General features: G+C 46.8%; 2 protein-coding genes across 2 annotated transcripts; both read right to left on the bottom strand.

Moving 5' to 3' along the window:
* Nucleotides 1–3,037: 3,037 nt before the first annotated feature.
* On the bottom strand, nucleotides 3,038–4,441 carry LOC109193759. Its single transcript, XM_019344576.1, has 2 exons — nucleotides 4,130–4,441; nucleotides 3,038–3,997 (listed from the first exon to the last, which is right to left on the bottom strand). The coding sequence occupies exons 1-2, from the start codon at nucleotides 4,439–4,441 to the stop codon at nucleotides 3,038–3,040; spliced, it is 1,272 nt and encodes a 423-aa protein (XP_019200121.1).
* Nucleotides 4,442–5,865: 1,424 nt separating this feature from the next.
* Nucleotides 5,866–6,906, bottom strand: LOC109193758. The gene has a single exon (XM_019344575.1). It carries the CDS (start codon nucleotides 6,904–6,906, stop codon nucleotides 5,866–5,868), a length of 1,041 nt encoding a protein of 346 aa, XP_019200120.1.
* Nucleotides 6,907–13,011: the final 6,105 nt, after the last annotated feature.

Below are 13,011 nucleotides of genomic sequence, written 5' to 3'. Positions count from 1 at the left end.
GGGAGCCTATGTGTAGGTTTCACAATCTCACCGCGCGTCTTACGATTCCTGAATCCTAGGTTCCTAAGAACCTAGAGTTTAAGCTTAATGTCCTAAAGTCTGGTCTTAAGAGTCTTATCCTAGGGTCAAACTTAGGCTCTGATACCAACTGTAACACCCCAAATTTTCGAAACTTTTGAAACTTATATAAAGAAGGTAAAATCTCATTAAATCCCAAAACATAATATAAAGAGTACGGGGTGCTATGCCACACCTGAGCTAGAGAACTCAGGTGCACAGGCTAACTAACTAATATCCTTAACAAAGTAAATGCATAACCTTGGCACGCAGGCCGAAAGGGAAACTATCTACTTCAATGCTCCACGATTCTAGCGCGCTCCAGTGTCTACTCTTCTGTGCCTGAAAGTCAAATATATCTGTTCAGCGAGAGATGCTGGTAACCCACTCCAACGCATTGAAATACAATACATATAGGTATATACATAGTTATACGAAAAACCATTTCGAAACATGAAGATATATCCTAAGAGACTCTAGCTTTCAAAATAGGGAGTAGACTCAACAGATAGAGCTTAGCACAGACAACGATCATAATCAAGCAGATACAATTCATAATCATAGGGAAACAGGAAAGGCAGATAAAGATAAGCACAGTTAATATCCATAACCCAACATGTACGATTCCCGGCATAAATCCCAAAGTCGCATCCCAAGACACTCATAACAACAACTCATCCATATCTCATCACAAAGCACACTTTGTTGGCGCCACAAGACCAATCGCATGCCCATACATGAGGGTCAGCGCATATAGCTCTGACACGGCCCCGCAGCACCCTGCCCCGTATCGCAACACGGAGGGGTCGATCGCAACCGACCGATGAACCGAAGCTCATCATAGTTTGATCGCAACCAAACAGTGGACCACAGCCCAAGAGTATGTTATCTGACCGCAGCCAAGAAATATGAACCGCAGCTCATGTAGAAACGTTTGATCGCAACCAAACGGTGGACCGCAGCCCAAGAGTGTAAATCTGACCGCAGCCAGCTTCTGAACCGCAGCTCAGGAAATACCAATCCGATCGCAACCGAATTGGGGTATCATGCACACATAACACATAGCAAGCACATGCAACCCACATTAACACATTGGGAAGGGGGAGAAAACGTATAACAAAACCTATGCGTGATCCTTCACATTCTAAGAATAATCCTACGGGGTTCATACTTCTTTCACCTAGGTCAACGGGATACAAATTCAACTAGCATGTAATATATAAGACTCATACAACCTACGAACGGTACCCGAAATATCAAACTAGACATAGGCACGATAGACGGAGTTCGTTGGGACACCACGGGGGTCGGGGGAACATCAAACAGGGAAGCCAAAATCCCAAATTGGGTATTTTATTCCAGCGGGTAGCCGGTGGGTGAGGGGTCACCCGCCGGCTGCCCGCCGGCGGCGATGATTCCGGGCAGCGGGTGCCCGGCGGGCAGCTGCCCGCTGCCAGCGACGCCAACAATGGCCGCGGGTAGGTGGCGGGTCCCCTACCCCCACCTACCCCCCACTGACTCTTTTATCACAAAAACGTCCCGGGAACCTTTGTGGAACCCGAAACCATGATCAGACACTTTTAAACGCAGTTGACAACAACACGTGGATAATTAACGGATCCAAACGCAAGAAACATACGGCACATAACCTATCATGGTTTTCTAAACATAATCAACACCCAAACATGCGAATTCCCACCCAATATACCAAGAATAATACCATACGATTCCACGATATAACCTATAGTTCTAATTATTTTTAAATCAACAAGAACACAATTCATCTTCTAATATCACGATTCGGAAGGAATATTATATAAACATCAAGAACATCATATAATCATCAAGAATATCAAGAACACCATATAATCATCAAGAACCTCTTATCATCAAGATCACCCATGGAATCATAACACCAATTATCAAGATTATAACGAACCATCAATACACAAGAATATGGGGGAAATCCTAAGAGGGGAATCATAGCTATGAAAATAGGTTTTGTTGAGACATGGGTTACCTTTTAGCCTTAATTAATTCCTTGGCTATGAAGGGTCTTTCTTGAAGCTTTCTTCTTTCTTGATTTCTCCTAGGGGAATTCTTGGAACTTCTTGTGTGGTGAGGGATTATTGTGGTGGGGGGTTCTAGGTGCCTCTTAAGTCCCCTATTTATATATTTAGGAGTCCTAGTTAGGAACTAATATTATAGGCTTGCTAATTCTATTCCTTTTAGGGCTAGGGGTTGGGTTTTAGGGGTGAGGGCCCACGGACCATGGTGGGCCTTTTCCCTAATTAATTATTGTAATTTAAATTCTTTCTTTGGATAATTGGTTACATGATTAATTGGTTTTAGGGGTCGTAACATGGGGTGTTACAACGACCTCCACTGGAATCTTGGCTTCGAAGCCATATGCCAGGGAAAAGGGGCTTTCTCCAGTCGCCCGTCTTTGCGTCGTTCGGTAGGCCCAGAGGACCCGGTCGAGCTCATCCACCCAATTTCCCCCGATGTCCTCCAACTTCTTCCGGATCCCGTCCACTATGGTCCGGTTCACATTCTAGACTTGCCCGTTAGCCTGGGGGTACGCGACGGATACCTTAGTGTGTCGTATACTATGCCGGCGACAGAAGTTGGCGAAAGCTTGGCAGTCAAACTGTCTGCCGTTATCGCTAACCACGTGTTCGGGCAGGCCGAAGCGGCAAATCACCTTCTTCCATAAGAAGCGCCGACACTGGTACTCGGTGATGGTGGCTAGTGGTTCGGCCTCGACCCACTTTGTGAAGTAATCGATGGCCACTACACAAAACTTCAAGCTTCCCGGGGCGACCGGTAGTGGTCCTAACAAATCGATTCCCCATTTAGCAAAAGGGATGGCTGTGGTGACCGGCGTGTAGAAGGTGGCCGACCGACTGTCCTTCCGGTCGAAGGCTTGGCAAATGTTACACTTAGATATCCATTCTCTCATCATGGCCGGCCAATAATATCACTGGACGACTAGCTTTCGGGCGAGCGTGTGGGCCCCCTGATGAGCGGCGCAAATCCCTCGATGCGCCTCATCCATTATCCTCTCGGCTTCGGGCTGGAGTAGGCATTTCAAGAGGGGCCCCCCGAACGAGCGCTTGTACATCTGTCCGCCAATGATCTGGAATGAAGGGGCTTTTCGTCGAATCCTTGCGGCGACTCCTGGATCCTCTGGCAATTCGCCTGTTTCCTTAAACCGCCGGATGTCTTCTATCCAAAACATCTCGGGGTTTTTCTCTCGATCCCATTTCTCGACATTTACCTGTTGGACCTCCAATGGTGTTTCCTCTATACTCGGACGACTTAACTCTTCCTTTTGGCAAATCTTGGCGAGGTGATCCGGTATCCCTTCTAAGGCGATTTTCGATAATATGTCGGCCTCGATGTAGTCTATCCGGGAGATATGCTCTATTTCGTACGTTCCAAATTCTTTTAGCATTTCTATCGCCTTCTCTTTATACTGGGTCATCCGGACGTTCTTAGCCTCGCAGGTGCCGGAAATCTGTCCTACCACTAGCCGGGAATCAGTTTTGATCCGCAATCGTTCTACTCCCAAAGCCTTGGCGAGTCGAAGGCCGCCTAACACAGCCTCATACTCGGCTTCGTTATTAGACGTCGGGAATAAATAGCTCAGGGCGTAGTAGAGTCGGAACCCCTCTGGAGTGACCAGCATGATTCTGCCTCCACAGTTTTGTCGACTCGCCGCTCCGTCCGCGTGCATTTCCCACCACTCGCCTGAACGGTCTTCCATGGTGTGCTCTTTCTCTTCTTCCCCTGCCGTGCATTCGACCAGGAAATCGGCCAAGGCTTGCCCTTTTATGGATGGTCGCGGCTGATACTCGATCCCGTACTGGGTTAACTCCACGACCCATTTTACGAATCGTCCTGATGACGCTGGGTTTCGCAGTACGCTCCCCAGCGGCTGGTCGGTCAGTACCCGGATAGTATGGGCTTGGAAATAGGGAGCTAATTTGCGTACGGTGATTGCTAGTGCATAAACGATCTTCTCCAAGGCTGTTTACCGTGTCTCGGCGGCCTTTAAGGAGCGGCTTACGTAGTAGACCGGGTGCTGGGCACGCTCCTCTTCCCGAACCAGTACCGAACTCACCGCCTTGGGGGAGGCGGCCAAGTACAAAAACAAAGGCTCACCCTCCCGTGGGGTGGACAACACCGAAGGTGTGGAAAGGTACTGCTTTAGTTCCTCGAACGATTGCTGGCACTCGGTCGTCCAGGCGAAACCTTCCTTCTTTTTCATCGCCTCGAAGAATGGTATAGTTTTATCCGCCGCCTTACTTAAGAAGCGACTGAGGGCAGCCAGTCGACCAGTCAGTCGTTGCAAATCTTTGACGGTGCTGGGAGGCTGCATGTCGATGATGGCCTAGACCTTTTCCGGGTTGGGCTCGATGCCTCGTTTAGTCACCATGTATCCTAGGAATTTTCCGCCTTGCACCGCGAAGGCACATTTCTTTGGGTTCAGCCGGAGATTATACCTTAGCATCACTTGGAAGCAGTCGGCCAGGTCCTCCGCGTGTTTGGCTTCTTCTTTGCTTTTGACCAACATGTCGTCCACGTAGGCCGCCATGGATTTGCCAAGTAAGTCTTGGAATAGCCGAGCAACCATCCGAGAATAGGTGGCCCCAGCATTCTTGAGTCCGAAGGGCATAACTCGGTAACAATACACCCCGTCTGGTGTAAGGAACGCGGTTTTTTCCTCGTCGGCCGGATGCATGAAAATCTGATGATATCCCCTAAAGGCATCCATAAAGCTCAGCAGGGCCGACCCCGCCGTCTCATCGACCAGCTGGTCAATCTGTGGCAAGGGGAACGGATCCTTCGGGCAGGCTTTGTTAAGATCAGTGTAATCCACGCACATCCGGTAAGCTGGGGGTTTCGGTACGAGGACCACGTTCGCCAACCACTCCGGGTATTTAACCTCTCGGATGTGGCCCGCAGCTAGTAACGTGCCCACCACTTTCTTTACGAATTCCCTTCGGTCATTGGCAAGATACCGCTTTTTCTGTACGACCGACCGATGGTCTGGATCCACGGCGAGTCGGTGGGCGATGATGGACCTGTCGACACCTGGCATATCCTCCGGCCCCTAAGCAAAGACCAGCCGATGCTTTCGGAGTACTTGGATAATCTCCTCACGAGTCTCCCCGGGTAGACAGACACCAATTCTGACCCGTCTGTCCGACCGTTCAAGGTCGATTTCGATTTCTTCCAATTCCACGGCCGGTTCCGGGCGGGGTATCATTGCTTTCTTTGGGGGCTGTTCTGTGATTTCGTGGATTTGCATTCCACGTTTGCCCACCCCCCTACAGGCTTGTAGGTAGCAGTCGCGGGCGACTCATCTATCGCAACGTAGCAGTCGCGGGCGACTCATCTATCGCAACGCATCGTTCCTATCTCGTTTGGCGTGCGGAATTTCAAGCAAAGATGCTCGATGGAGATCAGTGCTCCCAAGTCCTCCAGGCCTGGTCTGCCGAGTATAGCATTGTGTGAGCAAACTTAGTTTACAACAATGAATTTCATGCTGAGCTGCTGTACGTCGGGATTGCTGCCGACTTCCACTGGTAGGGTGATGGACCCCTCCGCTTCCACCGAGTCTCCCGTGAATCCGGCGAGTGGCGTCTTGACTGGATTCAGCTGTTCTCGATTCAATCACATCTTCGTGAAAGTCTCAAGGTATAGCACGTTGACACTGCTTCCGGTGTCGACCAGGATCCGCCGAACAACCACTCCGTTTACATCCATCGCTATGACTAGCGCGTCTCGATGCGGTGTCTCTCATGTGGGCAAATCTTTGTCAGTAAATGTGATCGGTTCTCGGCACACTTTCTTCGAGATTTCTTCTCGCCCATATACTGTTCCGACGTATAGTTGTCGAGCCCAGGCATTTCTGTTATTTGCCGAGTCACCGCCCTCTGGTCCGCCGACTATCATGTTGATAACTGGCTTTTGACGCCACTGGGCCTCGTCCTCCTCAGTGGCCGACCGCTTGCCGCGGCTATTCTCGGCGGCGACCGCGGGATCATCGTCCTCTCGTGCTACTGACCTTCGTCTCCACTGATTAGGAGGCGGGGTCCCTTGCTGGATAATTCCTTCCATGACCTTTTTCAAATAGAAGCAGTCTTCCGTACTATGGGTGTAAGACTTATGATAGCGGCAGTACTTAGAGTTCTTACCTGTCTCTTCACCTGTCATACGCTCGTCGATCGACAGGGGCGGAGGCGGAGCGACCGCTTGAACTTCGTGCACCGGGTGCTGAGGAACCGCTCTGTAGGGATGGACCATAGGCTTGTCATAGGGACGTCTAGCCTCGGGTCGCCGAGCCCCTTCCGGGCGCTTTTCCTTGGTTTCCGCGCGGGTCCTCTTTCCGTCGGTGGATCCTCCGATTTTGTGTTGTCGCTTATGCTTCATGGCCTGCTCCGTGTTAGCCCGTTTATTGGCCATGTGTATGGCTTCCGCATAAGAAGTCGGGCGGTTATCCCGCAGCTCCCGATACAACTGCCCGGATCGTAAATATTCGATGAAAAAAGTGAGTGCGGTCTGATCTTTGACCTCTTCGATAGACTGAATCTCCTTTTTCCATCGAACCAAGTAGGCTTTCAGGGACTCGCCTTCCTTTGGATGGACATCTCCCAGGTGAGTCAGATCCTTCTGTGGCTTGATGTTGGCCGCATAATGGCTCATGAAGCGGTCGGCTAACTCCTCAAAACTGTGAATCGACTTAGGAGGCAGCGCCACTAACCACCTTTCTGTCGAGCCTTTCAGCGTGGGCAAGAAGGCGCGACACATCACCGGGTCTCGCACTCCCAAGACCTTCATTTTGGCCTAATAGCTAAGCAGATGCTCGCGTGGGTCTCCAGATCCGTCTAAGGTGGCTTGTTCCAGAAATTTAAAGTCGCCGGGTATTTTGTAGGACATGATCTCGGAAGAGAATGGCAAAGCGGTGAGCAACGCCTGCCCGGGGGATTTGGTCTTTCCCCCCATTTGTTCTTTCAGATCTCGTACCTCTCGGGCCAATTGGGCCACGTCGCCTTCATTGCGAGTGTGGTTTCCTGTGGATTCCGCACTTTCGCCGACCTCAGATTGGGCCGATCGGTCATCGTTGTGCGTTACGCGCTCGGTCCGTCGTGTCCGCGTCTTAGTTCTCCTGGTGCGAGCTCTTTCTCGACCGATTTCCCGATCTCGGGGCCCTGCTGATGCGCGGCTGGGCTCCCTTTCTCCTAGTCGCTCTCGTGCAGGCTTCCGTCCAGCACTCGGACCCAACCTTGAATGGACTGATCGTACTGGCTGGCTCTCTGCCCGTCGATTTTCCTGCCCGTCTTCTGGCCTCTGGGACGGTTGTTGATGGCGAGGCATCGGCAGAGAAACCGACTGTTCCCTCACTCCTCGACTCGCGTCGGCGAAGGCTCGTCCGATCGCATGGAGTTGTTCCGGGGTGAGGGGTATCATAGGCGGCTGCGGGTTCACCGGTGCCGTTTCGTTTCCTTGACTTTGAGCATTTCGTTGGTTCAGCTGATCTCTTAGATCTGCCTCTATCCCGTTGTTTCGGTTGTTTGCTTGATCTCATCCTTCCGACATGTTTATGACGCTTTTTCGTTCGACTTCGGGACTCGCCCTACTTAGAGAGTCACGTAGCTCTTTGTGTCGATCCCCACGGACGGCACCAGTGTTGGTTTTTGGGTTTTCGGGCCCAAGGAGGTCCAACACAACCTTTGGTTGGTGGATTCACCTTTCAAAAAGTGATCGCGAAGATGAGTAGTCGGATGATAAGAAAGTGTGTGTCTTATTCTCTGGCCATGGACTCGCCTCCCTTTACAAGTGTAGAGGGGGCCTTTATATAGCAGGCTCCCCTCCGTTCAAATTGAAGTACATTAATCCCTGCTTTCAAGGCTATTTACACTATCAGACCGTTCGGTCGCTGTTACAGGGTCGACCAACAGCTCTTTGGCCTCTTAACGGCCCTTCTGACCGAATCCTCTTGAATGCCGCATTGAGTGTTCCTTCAACAGCTCTTAGACCGACTTGAATGCTTCTTACTGGCCTCTGGGTCGAGTCTCCTTCCTTGCTTGGGCCCGGACCGACTCCTGGACTCGGCCCAGGCCCTCATCGGGCTCCTTCTTTTACTAACCCTTGTCTTCTATCTTAGGCTTTTTCTCTCCTAGGCTCTTCTCTCGTGGGCCCCTCCTCTTGGGCCGGGGTTATCACCCCATCAGGTATAACATCCTTTCTTTTTATATTACTCTAGGCATTATATATTATTATTATAGTATCCACCTCATCAGCATCTACTCCCACAATGGTATTACATCCATTCTTTTTATATTACTCAATAGAAACGACCATTATATGCTTACCTTGTTGAGTTTCATGAGACAACCCAAAATTCATGGTGCAAATGAAGAACGTTTCCTTGTTTACTTTGTACTGCTACCCATGCTCCCATTTTCTGTGTGTGTTAATGTTGTTGGAAAAAATAGCTTAAAATGGCATAAAATGGCATGTTAAGTGGCTATTTTGTGGTACAATTATCAGTGGGGTCCATTTCCGATTTTGGTCAGGTCAAAGTGGATTCGGGTTCTTTGTAGCGAGACGAAGAGATTGATATATTGTACGCTCAAAACGGATAATGGATGAATGAGATATTGATTCTCAAAGTAGACCAATTTGAGTCAGAAAATGAAGGGAAAATGTGAGCATTTGTCCCACATTGGTTTGGGAAGAGGATTTGCCCCACTATTTATACATGAGCTCTTTTTAAGCTTATTGTATTGTATAGCATAGAGGTTCTTTCTCGCTCGTAGGGGGGTGCAAATCAAATCCCAAAATGAGAACAAAAAGGGTTGAGGCTCAAGCCTGATCTCGTGTGCACCAGCACCTGCGGGCACAAAAGCCACTGGAAAGTTGCCATGGCCGAATTGAAGCTCCTGTTGTGACCGTTGGGTTTTTAATTTAGCTGTTATAGAGTTAATTCTTTTAATTTATTCCAATTTTAAATTTTGAATTAAAATCCAAGATAATAGTTGCTGTTACAGGAGTTGTAGGGGTGTTTTTAAGTGCCAAAATTAAAAGCTATTTAATCCTCAAGCCCTATATAAGAGAGCGTATTGTAGCACCCCGTGTTACGGGCTTGTACCCGGACTAATTATGAAATTAATTCCATTAACATATAATTAAAAAGGATTTAATTAGACTAGAATCCTCATTAATTAATTGGTATGGTCCACAATGGATCATGGACCCTTATCCCTAACCAAGCCTTTAATTCTATAAGGAATAGGAAAAGTGGGCCTTTACTATTCAGATTCCAGTTAGGGTTCCTGAATCTATATATATAGGGAATTAGGAAGCATTTAGAAACCCTACCACAATTAATATTACCACGCGAGATATTCCCGAGAAAACCTAGCAAAGGAATTTCCCCGCCACCAAACTTGGAGAAATCCTTTGGAAGGAAATCTTAGGGAAGAACCTTAGTAGCCAAGGATATTGATTAGGGCCAAGATGTAACCCATGTCTTACAAAACCTATTTTCCTTGCTATATCTTATTTATTGGCTCCTTTGATAATCGTATGTGTAATTCTGTGATTGAGTCTTGATAGAGCCCTTGCATAGGATTTATATTGTGCTTATTTGATAATCTTGATGTTCTTGATATTGTGATTGATTATGTGTATGATCTTGTATTTTAATTATGTCTAGAGCAATAGGGTTTATATCGTAAATTTCATATTATGAAGTTCTTGGTATATTTGGTTGGGATTATGCATGATCGGGTGTTGAATCTAGCCTAGGACATGTTGTAACACCCCAGATTTTCAAGACTTTTAAAACTTATATAATAAAAATAGGATCTCATTAAATCCCAAAATACGATACAAAGAGTACGGGATGCTATGCCACACCCGAGCTAGAGAACTCGGGTGCACAGGCTAAATTCTAAAACCTCAATCAGTATCAATACTAAATCATGGCACGCAGGCCGAAAGGGAAAATTATCTAAGCTATGCCCCAAGCTTCTAGCGCGCTCCAGTGATCTACTCGTCTGTGCCTGAAAGCTAAATATATCTGTTCAGCGAGAGATGCTGGTAACCCACTCCAACGCGTTGAAATACAATACATATAGATATATATATATATATATAGATATACGAAAACCATTTTGAACATGAAGATATATCCTACGAACTCTAGCTTTTAAAACAGGGATAGACTCCACAGATAGGGCTAAGCACAGACAGCAGTTATAATAAAGCATATACAATTCATAAGCATAGGGAAACAAGCAAGGCAGATAACGATAAGCACAGTTAATATCCATAACCCGACATATGTGATTCCCGGCATAAATCCCAAAGTCACATCCCAAGGCAGCGGGTGCCCGGCGAGCAGCTGCCCGCCCGCCGGCTACCCGCTGCCGGCGTTGCCCAAGAAGACCGCGGGTAGGTGGCGGGTCCCCTACCCCCACCTACCCCCACTGACTCTTTTTCACCAAAAACGCCCCAGGAACCTTTGTGGAACCCAAAACCATGCTTAAACACTTTCAAACGCAATTGATAACACACGTAGACAATTAACGGATCAAAGATCGAGAACATATGGCACATAACCTATCATGATTTTTTAAACATAATCAACACCCAATCATGCGAATTCCCACCCAATATACCAAGAATAATTTCATACGATACAACCTAGGGTTCTAATCATTTTTAAATCAACAAGGACACAATTCATCTTCTAATATCAAGATTCGGTAAGAATATCACATAAACATCAAGAACATCCTACAATCATCAAGAACATCATATAATCATCAAGAACGTCGTATAATCATCAAGAACACCATAAGAACCTTTCATCATCAAGATCACCCATGGAATCATCCCATCAATCATCAATAATAATATCACAAATCATCAATACACAATAATATGGGGAAATCCTAAGAGGGGAATCATAGCTATGAATATAGGTTTTGTTGAGACATGGGTTACCTCTTAGCCTTAATTAATTCCTTGGCTATGAAGGGTCTTTCTTTAAGCTTTCTTCTTTCTTGATTTCTCCTAAGGGGATTCTTGGAACTTCTTGTGTGGTGAGAGATTATGGTGGTGAAAGATCTAGGTGCCTCCTATATCCCTATTTATATGTTTAAGACTCTTAACTAGGGTCTGAATGGTATGGGTTTACTAATTCTATTCCTTATAGGACTAAGGGCTTATTTTAGGGATAAGGGTCCATGGTCCATAGTGGACCATATTAATTAATTAAAGGGAATCCTAATCGTAGTCTGAATAGTAAAAGGCCTACTTCCTTTATTCCTAATAGATAACTAGGTCTAGGATTCCTAATTAGTATCTGAATAGTAAAGGGTTTACTTTCTTTATTCCTGATAGGCTTAAGACTCTAATTTAGGCAAGGGTCCACGGTTCATGGTGGACCTTATTAATTAATTAAAGGAAACCTAACCGAATTAAATCATATTTAATTATTATTAACGGGATTAATTAAATAATTAATCCAGGATTGAAGGCCGTAACACGGGGTGTTACACTCTCCCCCCCTTACGAGAAGCTTCGTCCCCGAAGCTTGGAAACCATTGCTGGGGTAACGAGTCCAAAGTAGTACGGTGGTCCTATAGCGAAAGCATTCTACGGGGAAACTGTATAATTGTATGTTTATGTGTGCTGGGTTTTTGGGAACGATTAGGTTTAAAGGGCTAAGAGAGTGGGTTTCAAACCTGAGGACAAAGGGAATTTAGGAATTACGATCAAAGTTTTCAAGGTTGCAACTTAGGGTGTGAGGTTGCCACCTTGTATGGAATCATTAAAATAGGGGATTAAGAGTGTGGTTTAAGGGTAGAAAGGGTTTTGAAATAAGGAGGGGGGCCGATTTTCCGAGGGAGGGGAGGGAATTCGGCTAGGATGGGTTAAGGGTTCTCGATCTTCAAGTGATTATTCTGGTTTGATGCTTTGATCACGACGTATTGACGAACTGATGATCCTTCTTCCTTGGTGTTGGCACTTGCTTGACTTTAAGATCCTTGTTAGACCTTGCTTCCCAGGCTAAGGTTTCATCCTTCTCCCCTATCTTGAGGGAATCTCCCGTGATGATTTAACACTTACTTCTTTAATGCGTCCAAGGTCTTGACCAAGTTTGGTCAACCAAGCCAATCTCTTAGGGCGCACTTCCCAAATTCTTCCCAAAGTTTCTTGGGAGTCGGTAAACTTTGGGTTGATTTTCCCTTCTTATTGAATTTCATCTCCTCTTTAGTGAATGAAATTCTTAGTAAGACTTCATGTCTTCCCCGAGGTTCGACTAGTTGTGCCTTTTTGTGTTACTTTTAATGGTGAAGGTGTCCTTGCATGCTCTTTTTCTTTTTGAAGCGCAGTTGGTTACCTAACCTCGTTGTGGAATGACTCGGTGACTTTACGAGTCATCTCATTTCCTTGTGGGTCCTAAATGACCCTTGAGATCTTGGCACAAATGAGCTTTTTACTTTTTTTTTGCCTAGCACCACGGACTACGTAGTTCTTGATTCCATACAACTTGTAAGGAGTCCTCTGATTTGCTTGAACGATATCCATGGTATGGAGGAGTCCCGGTCCATCCTTAGCATTTTGACTTTTAAGGCCTTTGTGAGTCCTTAGCACGAGTTCCCAACTCGCCTCCTTGGTTTGCACAATCCTTTATGCCAATCATCCCTAGTCGGTTGCATCGTAGAGTCCAACTTCAACTCCACGTGTAATGCAATTGGTTGTGCTTTTCCGATGGTGTCTTGCGTGTCAAGGTCTTTTACCGATGACACCATGTTTGGGCGACCCATGGTTCTTTACCCAAGACTCGCGTTCATCAATCGAGGCACACAAGTGCGCATGAATCAATAAAGTGAGGAGTTAAGAAATCAGCACATTATACCAGTGGGC

This window comes from Ipomoea nil, unplaced genomic scaffold, assembly GCF_001879475.1.
Source record: "Ipomoea nil cultivar Tokyo-kokei standard unplaced genomic scaffold, Asagao_1.1 scaffold1919, whole genome shotgun sequence".
In the NCBI taxonomy this organism is placed as follows: Eukaryota; Viridiplantae; Streptophyta; class Magnoliopsida; order Solanales; family Convolvulaceae; genus Ipomoea; species Ipomoea nil.
The sequence above is the reverse complement of the archived record's forward strand: the minus strand, read 5'-3'. Positions and strand labels throughout refer to the sequence as shown.